Consider the following 17,954-nt stretch of genomic DNA (forward strand, 5'->3'; position numbering starts at 1 on the left):
TGAGGCCAGGAAGGGGATATGATTTGTTCAGCACTATAAGGCTTAGTGGTAGAGCAGGATTAGAAACCAAGTCTCTTTACTTGTAGTTCAGTATCGTTTCTACTTAATTCCTTTGTCCTAAAAGTGTTCAATGGCAGCCGAGTGTGTATATGTGTGTGTGTGTGTGTGTGTGTGTGTGTGTGTGTGTACATAGGTAGCAAGGTGGTATAATGGATGGAGCCAGGGACTTCAAATCAGCAAGGCAAGGGTTCAGTTTTTGTTCCCAACACTTGAGCAGCTCTGCCCAACCATGGACATCTAACCTGTCTGAGCCCATCTCTTAATACATAAAATGGGAATGAAATACTTGCAGAACCTGGGGCACAGGACTGCTCTGAGGCTCCAGTGAGAAAGGCTGCACGTGGTGTCTGTGTTAAAGTGCTTGAGTGATGTGAGTTCTTTTGGTTGGAGTTTCCATGATGATATAAGTAAATATAAGTCTAGGTTTTGTTAAGAATTGAGTTTAAGCACAGCTGGGTAGAAAAGTGCTGAACGTGGAGTGCCTGTGAGGCCAGAGTTTGCATCCCAGCTCTGCCATCTGCGGCCACTTCTTCATGCCTCAGTGTCTCCATCTGTAAGTTGTGGGGGTTAGGTTTAATGGTCTCTGAGGTCCCTGCCAGCTCCAGGATCTTGTATTTAGGTAGGCTGCTCCTTGGATCTTGAGGCGGTCTCTCACTGGGACAATACTGGGCACCATGGCTAGCTTGGTTTAATATTGTTGGTTTGTTACCCACTTGAAATAGTGGGCAGGAGCAGAATGGAATTATGGTAACATGGTAAAAAGAAGATTGAGTTTGGAGTCAAAAGTTCCATTACTATATATACTTACTATGTGCCAGGGACATAGGACCTGGAGTCAGGAATCTGACCTCAGACACTTAGTAGCTATGTAATTCTGGGCAAGTCACTTAACTCTGCCTCAGTTTCCTCTTCTGTCAAGTGAGCTGGAGAAGGATGTGGTAAACCACTCCAGAAGGGGTAGGACTTCAGCCTCTGAAATTTGCTGGTCTAATGGGGACTATATGATCCTAAGAGCTGGGACTCCTGGGTCCATTTTGGGCTCTATTAATAGCTTAAGGAAATTACTAACCTCAATGTTTCATGGTTTATTAATCTTTCAGTTCTATCCCATAGGAAAATGTACTTCTGTTTTTGGATTGGATCAAGGATTTCATTGGTATTGGGAACTTCCAGTGTGGGAAATCCCTCTGCTGGTTCTGATTGGCACTTTTTATGTATTTCACAGTCTCTTGGAGAGTTTCCTGGGTTGTGGAGACTTGAAGTGAGGAAATTTCCCAAGGTCACCCAGCTGGTATATGTCAGTGGCAGGATTTGAACCCAACTTTTTCCAACTTCAAGGTCAGCTCTCTAGCCACTATTCTAGGGGAAATATGATGAAGATAAAGGGAAATCACAGTGGTGAAAACATTGGAAGTGGAAGTGGTAGAGATATATGGATCAGGAGGGGACCTTAGTGATCCTCTTGTTTCACAGATGGGGAAACTGAGGCCCAGGGAGCTGAAGAGACTTACCCAAGGCCCTGCAGCTGGTTGGCATCTGATTCTGGGGGCTCTATCCAAGATTCAGTGCTTCTGACCTCTGGACTGAATGTTCTTAGTATCTGATGATGATCCCATTTCCCCCTGACTTGTCACTGGTGGGTGTTTGAGGAGGACGTCGAGCCCCTGAAAGGGGAAGTCTTCCTCTGCGCTGGGTTTCATCAGGAGGGTGGATCCATTACAGTGGCAGAAAAGGGAAGTGGAGGAGCCTTATGGGACCTTTTCGACTGGGGGCAGAGCAGTGAGGGCAGTTTGTGCATTTTTTGCTCTTGCAGTCCAGGGAGGGCCAGGCAACGTGGCCTTTCTTCACTGCTTTTGGATGATCTGTGTCTCCCAAAAGTCCCCATCAGTTGGTCAATTAACAAACATTTAGGAAGCTCCTTCTGTGTTCCTGTGTTGTTGGAGGGCCTGGAGAGACAGAAATGGAAGGGAAACAGTCTTTGCTGGCAAGGGTCTTAGTGTCCACTCTACAGTCTTCTGTCACAGACAGACAGAATCATTTATAAGACTATGTGCATGGCAGACTAGGGGTGGGATGTGAAAGGATTCGGAGAGAATCAGGAAAGCCTTCATTTCCCCTCTCTGGGTCTGAGGTTCCTTATCTGTGGAAGTAGGCTTTGGACTAAGGGCTGATTATTCAGACCCTTCTGCCCTTGACATTCCTTGTCCTAAGGTCCCTCCCAACTCTGCCATTACCTGTTCTAAGACTCTTCCCCACTCTGACATCCCTTGTTCTGCGGCCTTTCCCAGCTCTGACATTCCTTGTTCTAAGGCTTCTCCTAACTCTGACATCCTATGAGTCCACAACAGAGAATGGGAGAGTGGGCATCAGGGATAAGAAACATCAGGTGCCATTGTCCCTTTTACTTAAGTCCATGGGGGAGAAAATTGGGGTGTCTAAGGTTAGGAAAGGAAAGGCTGTCCTCCCCGGGGAGTCTCTGACCCTTTTAAATAAGGCTGAGAAAGCCTGCAGAAGTGATTTATCTGCTTCCCTGCACATCTGCATTCCTTTACTCCCTGCTGTGTGGGGCCCGGAGCAGACGACAGACCAGCCCTCTCAATAAATACAGCCTTTCCATTCTATTATCTTTTGGACCTTCGCTCAATGGTCCATGAAGACCAACATGGTCAGCATGTTGGGAGCAGAGAGCACTTCCTTCTCTGTACTTCTGTCTCCTTCACCTGGTACATATGGGGAGCTTTGATAAATACTTGATGATTATTGGTTGATTGACCTGGAATCAGGAAGAACTGGGTTTGAATCCTACCTCAGATACTTACTCTGGGCAAGTCACCTCTTTGCCTCAGTTCCCTCATCTGTAAAAGAAGGTTTCACTTGATGGCCTTGGTCCCTTTAAGCTCTAGACAGCTAGGCAGTACAGGGGGTGGAGTGGAGTAACCTGGAGTCAGGAAGATCTGAGTTCAAATGTGGCTTCAGAGACTTACTAGCTATATGACCTTGGCTAAGTCATTTAACCTCTTTTCTTCCAATTTCCTCACCAGTAAAATGGGGATAATAACAGCACCTACTTCCCAGGATTGTTGTAAAGATCAAATTAAAAATATTTGTAAAATGCTTAACACACAGTGCCTAGCACACAGTAGGCTCTAGTAAAATGCTAGCTAGTATTGTTATTATTAATAAGTTTATGATTTAGTTCTTTAGGAAACTTCTGTTGCCTCTATTAAGTTGAAAGAGTACATCACTCAGTCAATAGGTATTAGCTAATTACCAGACCTTGTAGTGGGCACTAAGCATACCAAAGGAAGACAGCTTCTACTTTCTAGGGAATTAGACCCTCCTGGGGATTGGGAGATGTTCACAGACAAATAAATATAAAACAGATAAACTGTAAATATTGTGTGTGTGTGTGTGTGTGAGTGTGCATGTGTGCATGTATGTGTATGTAAGTAAATGGACTCAACTAACACCTTGGGGGGGCTAGGACAGTTTTCTGGAAAGAGTGGGTGCTTGAGGTGGGTTCAGCCTTCTTAAGAATCCTAGCAGGGACCTGCATCTTTTAGGCTTACATGGCTGCATTTCTGCCCACATTGTACCTATTCTTTTCTAGTCTCCTTGGGTAATGATTAATTATTCCGGAAGAAGTAGGGATGTTTTGACCTTGGGGGGCAAGGTGAGAGTTAATGAGGGGAAAGAGGGCTGGCCAGAAGCCTGACTCTGCTTCTTACTAGCAGTACATTCCCTCTCTGTAAGCCTCAGTTTCCCCATTAATAAAATGGAGATATTAATGATAACAATAGCTCTCACTTTGTGCCTTGCCAAAGTGCTTTGTATAAATTACTTTCTCACTGGATTCTCTCACTGAAGCTGTAAGGGTAGGTGGGCTTATTCTCTCTGTTTTACAGATCAAGAAATTTAGGCTCAGAGAGGGTAAGTGACTTGTTTAGGGTCACACAGCTTGAAGCAATGTCGGAATCTTCCTGATTCCCCAGTCCAGCGTACTAATCATGAATACATGTGCCACTTACCTTGTAGGGTGATTTGGAGGAGATTTTTTTTCTGGAATTTAGAATGCTGTGGAAATGTGAATTGGTGCTTTTTTGTAATCAAGAGAAACTTTGCTTGATGTGAAGGAAGAAGGGGAAAGAGGTGGGAGTACAGGACAGTGGGAAAATCCTGGCTTTGGAGTCAGAGGAGCTGCATTCAAATCCTGGGCCCACAGCTTTCTATCTGTGTGACCTTGGGTAAGTCCCTTAAGTTCTTTGAGTTTCAGTCTTTACTTTACTACAAAATGAGTGAACTGATCCTTCTGTTTACCCCTGAGGTTCTGGCTGCTCCCCCAAGCCTCATCTCTGGCCTTGTGATTGTGATCCTTGACTAGGGGAAAGGATGGGGGGCAGGCCTTCTCCAGTTCTTGCTTGGCTCTCAGATGACTCAGCCAGGGCATTTGACTGGCTTCCTTTGGAGACTTGTGGCCCAACTTTCTCCAAAAACCCTTTCCCTTTTCCTCTTCTGTGACTCCCAGGGTCAGACCCTCTAAAACTGGCTGGCTAAACTCCTATAGTAAAGACAACTTACATTTTGAGAGTGTTATTATTTTGATTATATAGATGAGGAAACCGAGTCCCAGAGAAGCAGAGTCTCTCATAGCAAAGAAGTTTCAGAGCCAGGATTTAAATTGCTGACTCCAAGTTCTAAGTTCTTTCACTGTATCTGGCTGGCCCATCTGACTGTGAGGTCCTTGAAGGCAGGGACTCTCTTTTGGTTATTTTTGGCTATCTTAGTGCTTACTTATTTCTCCCTTGTAGAATGTAAGTTTCTGTTTTTGTCTAGGCACCTGAGCACCCATCACAGTTCCCAGCACATAGTAGGCACTTAATGAATTTTTTGGAAACATTCATCCAATGTCCATGACCTAAGTATAGGCACCATACTAGGTACAAGGGTTTACAAAGAGATGTAAAACTTGATAAAACTCCTTCTCTGGAAGGGCTTAGGACTTCAGGGAGAAGCTGGCACATGTTCTCATATGGAGACAGCAGGCAGGGCAGGTCACTAAGCCCAGGCTTCCATCTGTGATTAAGTCTCCTTTGCTGTTACTGGAAAAGAATAATGCCTGAATCTCTTCTGGGTCATCTCAGTTCGGCTTTGGCATTTGCTCCTGGCCTTTCTGCCCTTCACTCAGAAAGCACCAGAGCCAGAGGGACCTTGGAGAATGGGGGAAACATGGGCTTACCGTCTCAGAATATACGACTTTGAAGGTTCTAAGTCAGTGGACAGACGGAGTATCAGCAGTCAGAGAACCTGAGTTCTGAAGTTGGGTTTGCCCCCTGCTATTTTTGTGACCTTGGACAAGTCATTTTCCTCTTTCTAGAGTCAGCTCATTTATAAAATAAAATATTTGACCTTTATATTCCTAAAAATTGAGGATCCTTCTCTCCTAAAGCTTTTAAAATGTAGGTCTTATATGTGTGTGTGCATATGTATATGTATGTGCATATATATGTGTATACATATATGTATCATATTGGAAATCAAAATGTCTTAGTATGAAAATAGATTTGACCTCAAGGACCCCCTGAAAGGGTCTTGAGGACCCTAAGTCATCCCTAAGGGCCTTTTTAGCTCTAAATCTATGCTCTGGTCCCAGATCCTTTCTTTGCTCCCTAAGAGACTTTGAGCAAATTAATTAGCCCACCTGGGCTTCACTTCCTCCTTTGTAAAATGAAGAAGTTGGACTCGATTAAGGTTCTTACCCTGGGGTCATTTCAAGAATATTTTGGTAAGCTGTATTTAGGTATGATTGGTATATACACACACATCATGTTGGTACGTGTACATATATCTCAATAGATATTAGTATTGGATTGTTATAACTTGTATTTTATGTTACACGGTTACACACAAGATTCTGAGAAGGGCACCAGAGGCCTTTCCAGTCTTACTGGCCTAAGTAGGCCAGGACACAAAGTAGGTTAAGAACCCCTAGACCGGATGTTCACTAAGACCCCTTGTAGTTCTGACTCTTAGGGATGTAATACCTAGAATGTTAGACCTGGAAGGGACTCTGGAGTTCCTTTAGCTCACCTCTCCTCATTTGATATTTGAGGAAACTGAGGCCTAGTGACTTGCCCAGTGTAACATTAAGCATCACAGGCAGGATTTGGCTCCAGAGCCAACAATTTCTGTATCTCTCCCCTCACTACGATGTAAGTCCCTCGAGGGCAGTGACTATTTAATTTTTTAATTCTCTGTGTCTGGCCCCGTATCTTGTGCGTAGTGGGTGCCCTGTAAGAATTGAATTACTTGAACTGAATTGAAATTCCGGCCCTTTTGATGATACTGGATTAGTAATGAAGGATCCAAAGCTAAATGGATCAAGGAAGCCACTGAGGGGAGGGGCAAGGGGGACGGAGGGAAACAATCACTTCTTCCAAGTGAGGTGAAGAAGACTGAAGGTCAAGGCCTGCTGGGTCCAGTGGTTTCTCAGCTGCAGCATTGTGGGGTGTGTGTGTGTGTGTGTGTGAGACTGTATATGTGTGTGAGTGTGTGTGCACGTGTGTGTGACTGTATATGTGTGTGCATGTGTGACTGTATGTGTGTGTGTGTGTGTGCTCACACACACATGCACACACTTGCACACAAGGCCTTCTGTGCTGTACTCAGTGGGTAGATAAGCGGGAGCTTTTCAGAGTTGGGGGTAGATTTCTGCAGACATAGATAAGGTTGTGATCTCTTGCTTCTAGAAGGGATGAAGGCCCAGTCCCCCTTGATAAGGCAGCAGGAGGCCAGTGAGGGGAAGTGGTCAGCTGTGGCCGGGCCAGCCTGTCAGGGATGTTTCCATTGTGGCTTCAGCCACAGTAACGTATGTGAGGATTTCACTTTTGGTAACATTGCTCAAATTCCCTTCCAGAGTTGGCACACCCCCCTGTGACTGGGGAGGAGGGGCCCTTGGAAGGCAATCCCTTTGATTTTAGTGTGGAAGAGCAGGACCAGTTCCGTCAAAGCACAGATTTCCCCTTTTGGACCAAAGCCAAGCTGCCTTGCAGAGGGCTTGAAGCTGCTCCCGGGGGGCCCTTCACTGACCCTGCATTTCTAGCTTCTTGGCAGTTGGGCGCCTGTACCTGGTTTCTGTTCTGGGTCAAAGGCTAGCCAGGGGTCTGATTTTCTGGGTAGAGGCTGTGGCTTGGGCAGAAGGGTCTTCAAGCCTCTTACTGCCTTATTTGTTTTGATTTCATTTACTCTAAGGAGGAGGAGAACCACTGAGGGATTCGTAATTCATAGAGTCGCAGATGGGAGGGAACATAGAACGTAGATCGTCAGAACTAACAGGGAACAACTGTTGGACCTGGCAGGGACCTGAGAACATTAGAGCTGGTGTATTAGAGTTTTGGTATGCACACCTGGCATGGACAGGGCTGCAGACCTGGTCTATGTTCAGTCAGTAGACTAGCTAGCTCCTTGCGTTCAGGGAATCTCTTTTGCCTCTTTTTGTATTTTCAGTGCTTGGCACATAGTTGGCATTTCACAAATGGGGGGGGGCAGCTACCTGGTGCAGTGGATAGAGTGTCAGGCCTGGAGATTGGAAGAATCATCTTCCAGAGTTCAAATGTGGCCTCAGGCACTTACTAGCTAGGTGACCCTGGGCAAGTCACTTAACCCCATTTGCCTCAGTTTCTCATCTGCAAAATGAGCTGGAGAAGAAAATGGCAAGTCCCCAGAGAAAGAAATGGCAAAGTACCCCAGTATCTGCCAAGAAAACCCCAAATGTGATCACAAAGAGTCAGACATGACTGAAAGGACTGAGCGACAGCAATAAATGTCGATTGATTGAATTTTTTTTTAGCAAATTCTTCTGAAGCTGGCTCGGACAGAGATCCCTCCCTCCTTTGGAAATGCAGGTTTCTGTCATTTTTTGAGCCATGCTGACCCTCTCTCTTGGGGGGAAAAGGAAGGAGCAAGAATTTATCTGGCTCCTATTTGCAGGGCACTTTGCTAAACACTGTACAAGTATTCTCTCAACAGGTGATGTTATCCCCATTTTATAGATGTAGAAACTGAGTCAGTGTTTAAGTGGCTTAACCCGTGTCACCCAGCTAGTAAGTGTCTGGGGCTAGACTTGAACTCAGATTTTCCTGACTGTAGGAACAGCTCTGCAGAGAATTTGTAGAAGAATGACTCCTCCCATTTCTAGTGGGCTTTTAGGTTTACAAAGTACTTTCTTACACCACCCTGTGAGTTAAGAAGTATAAATATTGTCATCTCCATTTTATAGATTATGAACCTGGGGCTCAGAGAAAGTAATTTCCCCGGTGTGACATCCAGCTAGTGGAGAATGAAGCTGACAATTTGATGGTGCTACTTTCCTTACGAATGCTCTGTCTTTGGGCCTACCTAGGCCCACGCAGATCTTCATCTGTGGGAGGTGGTCAGGTTTAAGCCATACCTGGTACTAGATGGCCAAATTAGGCCTTGGTTTCCTGATGGTCCCTGATGGAGGGGCTGACAGAGTGCCCCAAGGGAATTCTCTGGGTTTTAGAGATGGTCTTAACCTCCACCATAGAGTGGGAGGAATACAAGCACATTCTTTGTTCATCCAAACAGTACTCCTTCAGTCTAGGAGACCTTGGGCTTGTGAATTATTGGGCTAAGGGCAGAAATCTCCTCCAAGTCAACTTGTATGGAGGAGAGTAGACTCAGGGGAGCCATGATAGCCAGCTTTAAGTATTTGAAAGGTTTTTTTAATGGAAGAGTTTGGCCCCAGAAGATAGAACTAGGTGTAATGCATAGAAGTCACAGAGAGGCAGATTTCAGTTCAATATGGCATCCTAGGATCTAGAGCTGGGAGAGTACTCAGAGACTGTCTAATCCTGGCCTCCCTCATTGCTATTTTAGAGTTGAGGATGTTAAATTACAGAAATGTTTAGTGGCTTGCCAAGGGCACAATAGGAAGTAAGTAGCAGAGCTGAATTTTGAACCTAGATGTTCTGACTCCCCAGTCAGTCTACCAAGGGGAGACTTGGCAGGTGGTAGGTTCCCCATCACTGGAGATTTTTTTCAACTAGAGGATGAGTGAACTCTTGTTAGGGTTGGTGTAGAAGTGATACCTGTTGAGCAATGGGTTGGGCCAGATGATGTCTCTCAGATTCTTTCTAATTCTGTGATTTTGGGTTGTGTGTATGTACATGTGTAGGTAGTAGTGCAAGGTAATTCCATTCCCAGACAGAGAGTCTATGGGAATATATGACGAATTACTTAGGTCCAGGATGGTCTTAATAAATCAGCAAGCATTTACGAAACACCTACTATGCGCCACACATTGAACTACGTGCTGGGGACACAAATACAAAGAAGGAAGCAGTCCTTTTTCTCTAGGAGTTTAAATTCTTACAGAGGAAAGAGAACACATATTAATAAGCATATACAGAAAACATATAAGGTGACTTTGAAATGCTTCTTGGGGGCAGGTTCATTCCTTGTGACCCTTTACATAGGAAGTGGATGGGAGGAGCAGAACTGAAATTTTCAAGATTGTAGGGAGAATTTCCTTTCTTTCCCTGAAAACATTGGGAATTCCTGCAGGGAACAGTACAGTCTTCTTATGCCTCATGCTGTCTCTGAACATGGGGGCGTTTGTGTCCTCAGACAGATAACTGGTAGCCGGTATAGAGCACGTTCTGGTTGGAGATGCACTAACAGGACCCTGGGTTTCTCATTCTGTACCTTCTTCTCTCTTGCAGAAGCAGTTAACAGAGGATGATGCGGACGACGAGGTGGAGATCGCCATTGACAACACGGCCTTCATGGATGAGTTCTTTTCAGAGGTAGGCAGTCAGACTGGCAGAGAAGATTTGGGTGCAAGTCTGGCTCCTGGCCAGTCGTGTCATTTTCTCATCTGTGAAGTGGGGGATAGTAGAGGGAAAATATTTTGAGAGCTATAGGAATGTGAGCCGGTATGCAATCATTCCCTTTTTCAGACCCTCTGTTGGCAAATGTTTCTGTAGTTTTTTCGTTAGAGACTTCTTATTCTGAAAGAAAGAGGGTGTTTTATTCCCGTTCTGAGGTGACTGGGTTAGCTTTCCCTTCTTGAGCTCACAAGTGTGTATGTAAGAAGTTTTCCTTCTCTGCCATCACTTGGGCATAACTGGGCGTGTTCTTGGTCCTGCCGGTCACTGGCTATAGGGAAGAGTTTTAGGGGTAAGTCCCACGTGTGTGGGCTGATGAGGGAAGCTTAGTAGGATGACTTTAGGGGTTCCTTCCTTTCCCTCTGTCAGAACAGCTCTGGCTGAAGCAACTTAGTAAGAAAACTGCATCAAAGGGGAGACCCAACAAGAACTGGGAAAAGTCACTTGTATTCTCTGAGATTGTCTTAGACCTGTGCGTTGGGGAGGGAAATATCTCCCTACTGATGGGAGAGGAGCTGAGAAAGCGCCTTTGGGAGGGCTGGGAGGTCTTTTAATTCAGTCAGCATTTCTGGGTGAAGATACAGAGATTAAAACTAGATAGTCCTTGCTTTCAGGGAGTTTCCATTCTAGCTTGTGTCCTAGCATCTTATTTACTGCTGTGGCTTAGAGGACAGAACACGCTGAAGACATTTTTACCCATTTTGCCCTGGTTAGTCAGTTCTTATCTTTTGTCTTATGACATTTCTGTTTTTTTTTTTTTTTTGCAATATCAGCCTTTATCTCCTGATAAGCATGAGTGTGGAGCCATTTCTGTTTAATAATCCCCAAGAAAGGCCTAGCCACAAGAAAAATTAACTCTTATGTGCCCTGCCCTGGGCTTTCTCTTGTGAGGGCTCAGTGGCCAGAATGCCAGGCATGTTGTCAGGAAGATCCGAGTTCAAATCCAGCCTTAGACACTTAGGAGCTGTCTGACCCTGGACGAGTTGCTTAGCCTCTGTTTGCCTCAGTTTCCTCATTTGTGGGATAGTAAAATGGGGTTAATAACAGGGCCTCCGTCCCAGAGTTGTTGTGAGGATTGGATGAAATAACTGTAAATTGCTTCGAATAGTGCCTGTCACAGGGTAGGTGCTATTGTTGGGGTTCAGGGAACCATAAAATGTAGAGATCTAAGGTTGTGGGGTGCTCGAGACCCCAGAATACCAACCTGCTGGGTCCTGCCCAACGAATCAACTCAAGCTTTCTCTCAGCCAAAGTAAAGCAAAGTTTATTATAGATTTGCCATAATGGGGGAGAGACTCTTTTATTTTATTTTATTTTTTGCTTTTTGGAGGGCAGTTGGGGTTAAGTGACTTGCCCAAAGTCACACGGCTAGTATGTCAAGTGTCTGAGGCTGGATCCTTGGAGCATTCGGGTGTATAGGTATTGAAATAAAGAGCCACTCCATGAGATGCTAAGCTCCAAGACTTCCAATGCCACTTACATATATTTTTTAAAAGTTCCTTTTTAAAATTATGAACTTAACCAACATCGACAAACAAGTTTCCATATACAAAGAACAAAAAAAGAGGATTGTTTATGAAACTTTGAAAAGGTTTCATTCAGTCTGCTGGAGGGATCTCCTGAATTGATGAGATCACAGATTGATTTGAAACTGCAAATTATGTACAGCTTGTTTTTAAAAAGAACATTTTAAATTTAACATGATAGTGCCAATACTACGCTGCTTATTTGTGCCCCCTTCTAAACTTCTTTCTCCTCTCTTCTCCGTATTTTAAAAATGCTTCATTGATAATTTTCTTCTTTTTCTTTTTTTTTTGCCTCATTATCACTATTCTTCCTTCCTTGAATAAAAGCCTTCTTTTCTTTTTTTTTTTGGAGGGGGGAGGGTAGGGCAATTGGGGTTAAGTGACTTGCCCAAGGTCACGCAGCTAGTTTGTGTGTGTGTGTGTGTGTGTGTGTGTGTGTGTGTGTGTGTGTGTGTGTGTATGTGTGAGAAGTGTGTGAGGCTGGATCCGAACCCAGGTCCTCCTGACTTCAGGGCCAGTGCTCTACTCACTGCACCACCTAGCTGCCCTGAATAAAAGCCTTCCTATAACTGGGGCCTATATAGCCTCATTTGCTCATTGTTACAATCTCCCACTGTATCCTATATCTTGCCACTGGATTCCGATGATTCTGGAGGAGAGAGTGAGACTGATGACTTTGCACAGCTCAGGCCTCACTTAAATCCATTTACTTACAAGTCAGAATGGATTTAAGTGAGGCCAAGCTGTGCAGTTATCAGCCTCACTTAAATCCAATTCAAGACATCCCCCTCCTGATGTCATTGGTCCCCTTTGAGAATGAAGGACAGAAAACAACAACTACAGCAATCTCTCTCTCTCTCTTTTTTTCATTTGGCTTTTTTTTTGAAGGGAGGAAGGCTGGGCAATTGGGGTTAAGTGACTTGCCCAAGGTCACACGGCCAGTAAGTGTTAAGTGTCTGAAGTTGGATTTGAACTCAGCTCCTCCTAATTCCAGGGCCAGTACTCTATTTGCCGCACCACCTAGCCACCCCTACAGCAATCTCTTACAATGCTATTTCTGTGGCACCTTAAAGAGACTCTTTTAGCACCAAACTGAGACTCCAGGACTGTATCTGCTTCTCTTCCTTAGCATTTCTAGCTCTCTAGCCCTCATCTGACCTTCTTCTTGGCTAACTGCTAACTCTTCCCATTCTGTACCAGGTGGAGCCTTTTGACTGAATCCAGATTTTACAGAATGCATTTTAGGTCCTCAAGTGCGGCCTTTTGTCTGAATCCAGATTTTACAGAATGCATTTTAGGTCCTCAAGTGCAGCCTTTTGACTGATTCAGTCAAAATTTCTTAATTAAGGACCCAGAAGGCCACAGGTTCCCCAACCAGTCCTTTCAATCCTGGTGCTTCTCTCTGCATAGATCAGCCTGAGGGCACACAATGAACTTGTCCTTTATCTTCTCTGCTTGTTAACTAGAAATCTCTGTGATAATGGGGTCAAGCACATTCCTGTGAAGGTTGTAAAACCCCAGGAAATGAGGTGTTTCCCTACCTTGAGTCTCTGGGTAAAGGTCCCCCTTTGAAATGCCTGCTAGGCCAGTGGAGCAGATTCCCTGTGCTTTGCTTATCACTGGAGGTACTCCTGAGATAATACTTGTTTTCTGTACTAGCTGGAATCTCTCACCCAAGATTGTTTGTTCAGGCATTGATTTGATTGCTGCTCTGGGTGGAGGAGAATTTCATTCCTGGCCTTTGTCCTGTTAGGGTGGTGGTGGGAAAAGCTAAGGGACCATGTCCTAAGTCTGCTTAGGCTAGTAAAAACACAGATCCTATCCTCAGGCAACTATATTCATTGGGAAATCAACAATAATTAAAAAAAAAATCTTCTTTCTACATTTGAGGTGCAGAAAGGCCGTTATCAGCACAGTGATTTTCAGATAGATAGTGAAAACCAAGCATCTTGAAATTAATATAACTTAGAAATCCAGCTATTGAATTAAATCCACTGTAAAGTAATGGGAATAAGATTAGATAAAGACTCTGGGTTTGAGGAGGAACACTTAGTGTAATGGAAAGATTAAGGCTTGGAATTGGAGAACCTGGATTCACTTTCTGCCTCTAGGGCTTGCCTGTGTGAACTCTGGGCAGGCCACTGAATTCCCCTGGGACTCAGTTTCCTCATCCATCAAATAAGGGGGTGGGCCTAGGTGACCTTTGAGGTCGATTCTAGTTTGAGATCTTGGCCTTGTCATGGTTGTGTTCTCCTAGCTGGCCCTCACAAAACAATTCACATCTGATCCTTAAACTCTTCATCTGTAAAGGGAGAAAATATTTACTCATTATCCACTTTATTTACTTGTGCTAAAAAATTATTACGTAAATCTTAAAGCATTGTAAGCTGTGTGAAATAGAGAGAGACAGGAAGGCACAGGCACTTTTATTGGGCAAGAATGAAAGAATTCAAGCCATTGCATTCTTTGGACAGAATGATTAATAAGGTCCGAGAAAGCTGGTTGAGTGATGTGTCTTCTGCTGTGTCTGGGCCAGTGACATCTGGTGTGGTGCCAACAGCAGCTGCCCCACAAGGAAGTCCAACGCTCCTTTTGACATGGATTCCTTCTTGGAAGCAAACTAGAGGAACTGAAGAGATAGCATCTGAACTGTGGCCGTGCCCAAGGGTCCAGGAAGAAGAGCTTGTTTGGCTCCATATTCGGCCAGCTCAGGTCACATAAACCAACCCTTTCGTTTTATAGATGAGGAAACTGAAACCCAGAATAGTGATGTGGTTTTTCCGGTATCAGAACTAGGAGCAAAGCGTAAAAGACGAATTTACACTTGATATGAGGAAAACTTCCTGATAATTAGAGCTGTCATCCCATAGGCAGCAAGCATTTATTAAGTGCTCACCATATGCCAGGCACTGTACTAAGAGCCTGAGATCCAAAGTGGGATGGACTGCCTCTGGAGGGTTGTTTTCATTGGAGGTCTTCCAGCAAAGGCCACAAGACCACTTGTTGGGGTGTGGTAGAGTGAATTTTTGGTTCTGTTTGGGTTGGATGAGATTATCTTTTCCAGCATTTTGTGAGTCTTTGAATGGTGGTTTGTCTGTTGTCCTGAATCACACAATGAGGCTGAGGGTCCCTCCCCTCCCCCTTCTTCAGAGACCTAGCATGGAAATACCAGCACTAAACATGTGGCCTTGCACTTGAATAGAATAATAATGAAAAAGCATTTATTAAGTGATTTCTTTGTGCTAACAAAGTGTGCTAAGCTCTGAGGACACAGATACAAGCAAAGAAGACAGTTCCTGCCCTCAAATCGCTTACATTCTAATAGGGGAAGGTAGCACATAGAGGTGAATGGAGGAGAGTTTTGGACAGGAAGTCAGAATGAATGTTGAAGGGTAGGGTTGGTTTGCTTACTGTTCTCTGAGCTAGAGTTGGAATGATGGGTGACTTCTTATGGCCTGGAGGTGGCCTGGTGGGCCTGAGACTGAGCAGGATAAGGTGAATGCTTAACAGGCAGATCCCAGGCTCACCTTGTGAGACTGTCAGCCCCAGATGGAGATGGAATGATGCATACTTGGGTGGGTCCATGGACCATAGCTGGGAATATTCCCTCCGGTGAATCATATTGCAGCCCATTGTTATCTTTTCTTCCTATGCAGCTCTAGAAAGTCTTTTCTTCTATCTGCTGGGGGACCTTCCTCTAGTTCTTATGACCTTGCATGGATATCAGCATAACACATTGCCTGTAGCCATTGCTTAGTCCTTGTTTTTTTTTTTCTTTTTTGGAGGGGGTAAGGTAGGGCAATTGGGTTAAGTGACTTGCCCAAGGTCACACAGCTAGTTTTTGTGTTAAGTGTCTGAGGCCGGATTTGAACTCAGGTCCTCCTGACTCCAAGGCCGGTGCTCTATTCACTGCACCACCTAGCTGCCCCTTGCTTTTGCTGTATGACTAGCTCCCTTCCTTTCCCCAGGCATACATCAATTTGGTGAAATCTTTTACACTGCCTGTCTCGCCCAGTTCTTTTATGGGCAGTTTGTTTTAGCTGATTCACTTTCACCATGTGTCTTTCCAGTGTCCTTTGATTGACCCACAGCTTTAATTCTTCTGAGGCTGTAGCCTTTTATGGCTGCTAGGTTCTCAGACACTAACCAGCTGTGTGACCCTGGGTAAGTCACTTAGCCCTGTTTGCCTCAGTTTCCTCATCTGTAAAATGAGCTGGAGAAGGAAATGACAAACCACCCCCACTGTCTGTCAAAAACACCTCACAAAGAGTCGAACACAACTGAAAATGACTGAACAAGTATGGGCTGTGGGCGTTCTTCATCCACTTGGTTTTTCTTGACTGCATAGTTAGACTTGAGTTCTTTGTGAGACTGTCCATTGAATTTAGGAGGCTAAGCAATGTTTCTGGTCTGGATGCAACCCACACCATATCATCCATAAGCAGGAGCATTCGGAGGACCTTACTATCTATAGATCTTCCATACACTATGGCAGTGGCAAATACTTTTGGCAAATATATCTTTCTGTTTCAATGCTTCTTTGGCATTAATAAACAGAGGGTCATTAAACAATGTTATCTTTGCTGTTACCTCTTTTTAAGAATTTTGAATGATTTTAACATATGTGTGGGGAGATACCTTATGGTGGTATCTCTAAAATTTAATTTAAATTTAAATTAATTTAATTTAAAATTTTGTGGCCAAGAAATAGTAAATAAGTGGGATCATAGATTCTCTATACCTTTTAGTCAGCTGTTTAAAGATGTGGTCTGATGTAGAGTATCATTCATGAAAGCTGTCCTATTCCCTTTTCATACCTTCAATACCTTCAGTGTGTACAGAGGTTATTCTCATATGAATTTTGTAGAGATAGGAAAGTAGGCATGTTGGTAGTTACTGTTATTTTGCTGGTTACTTTTTCTTGATAAAGTCCGTGATGTTTTCTAGGTGTTTGGTATCTTCTGTTATAGTTATCTTATTGGTTGAGCCATCAATGACCTCAAGCTTTTGTTACTTTTAGCTAATTACTTTTACCTCTGCATGTATTTGGTCTAATTTTTGTTTCCTTTAGAGTACATGTTTCCTCATGCAGCACATCAAGCACTATGTTGTTAGAATCTAATACTCTCCGGCAATTAGTGGAGAAAATGATTTGTCATAGGAGTCTTGACAGATCTTTTCTCTTTTTTGTTTGCTTCTTGTCCTCTTTCCAGTTTCATTCTCACAAGTCCCTCAGGATGTTCTGACTTCACCGGGACTCTCATCAAGCTTCTGTGGACTTGTTTTCCCCTTTATTGCTTGTCATTGTCTTTTGAGGCAACAATCTTACAATCTTCCATCATTGTTTTTAGTAAGATTTGATAATTGTATTCTAAATTAGTTTGTTCTTAGCTACCATATAGCTCTGCTTCAGATCCCACTTTCTGCCTTCTAGAGCCTTCCCTTTGATGACCTTTCATCAGATATATATATATATATATAATGTACCTAAATGCTATGTATATATTTATTACAAATGTTTAATGTGTTACATGTATCATATACATATATGTGTAGTAGATGTATTCCACGTTGTCTCCCCCATTAGAATGTACGCATTTTGAGGTAGGGAGCTTTTTTTGGGGGCTGCCCTAGCACTTAGCACCGTGCCTGGAATGCAGTAAATGCTTAACCAAGCTTGTTGAGTAGATGGAGTGACTGCTTGGCAGTGAGATCAGACATTTGCTGACGATGGTAGGTTGTAGATTCTTTTGGACTCCTCACTGCAATGATTAATTCACGTTGTTGAAAATTCCTTGGAAATGATGATTGTGCTGATGTCTCTTTATTCCGCTTCTCATTTTCCAGCCTCATCAGCTTCAGACAGATGGGACTGGCGTTGCCTCAATGGCATGCCATAGCTGCACTAACCTTCTTCTGCTTGATTCACAGAGGAAGTCTCTTTTTCACTCTGTGTGTGTGTGTGTGTGTGTGTGTGTGTTTGTGTGTCTTTAATTTGTGATTCTAGTATTCCAGTTACAGGGTACTCTGATAGGGAAACTCCCTCTACTACAACATCTGCTCTATAACTTTTGTTATTGTTATTGTTCAGTCGTTTCAGTCCCCTTCACCCCCCACCCCCCAATTTGGAGTTTTCTTGGCAGAGATGAGGTGGTTTGTCATTTCCTTCTCCACCTCATTTTTCAGATGACGAAACTGAGGCAAACAGGGTTAAGTGACTTGTTCTGTGTCACACAGCTAGGAAGTGTCTGAGGCCAGATTTGAACTCAGGTCTTCCTGACTCCAGGCACAGTGCTCTAGCCTCTAAGCCACCCGACTGCCCCTGTAACTTTTAGGATTGGTGTATTGCTTGGGGTAATGAAAGAATAAGTGATCTGCCCAAGGTCACAGAGCCAGGACTTGACCCCAGGTCTTCTTCTATCTGAGGCTGACTCTCCATTCACTGTGCTGTGCTCCTTTGCTG

General features: G+C 44.0%; 1 protein-coding gene across 2 annotated transcripts in view; it reads left to right on the forward strand.

Moving 5' to 3' along the window:
• STX3 (syntaxin 3) overlaps positions 1 to 17,954 on the forward strand; it is a 53,072-nt gene that overhangs the window by 10,528 nt on the left and 24,590 nt on the right. For both annotated transcript variants that reach the window (XM_069108066.1, XM_069108067.1), the window contains exon 2: positions 9,801 to 9,884. In XM_069108066.1, coding sequence (XP_068964167.1) covers positions 9,801 to 9,884 — 84 coding nt within the window. The remainder of the gene's footprint in view (positions 1 to 9,800; positions 9,885 to 17,954) is intronic.

The sequence above is a fragment of the Petaurus breviceps genome, unplaced genomic scaffold (genome assembly GCF_028583685.1).
Source record: "Petaurus breviceps papuanus isolate PSGF00001 unplaced genomic scaffold, PetGlider_PUasm1.0 90330, whole genome shotgun sequence".
Taxonomy (NCBI): domain Eukaryota; kingdom Metazoa; phylum Chordata; class Mammalia; order Diprotodontia; family Petauridae; genus Petaurus; species Petaurus breviceps.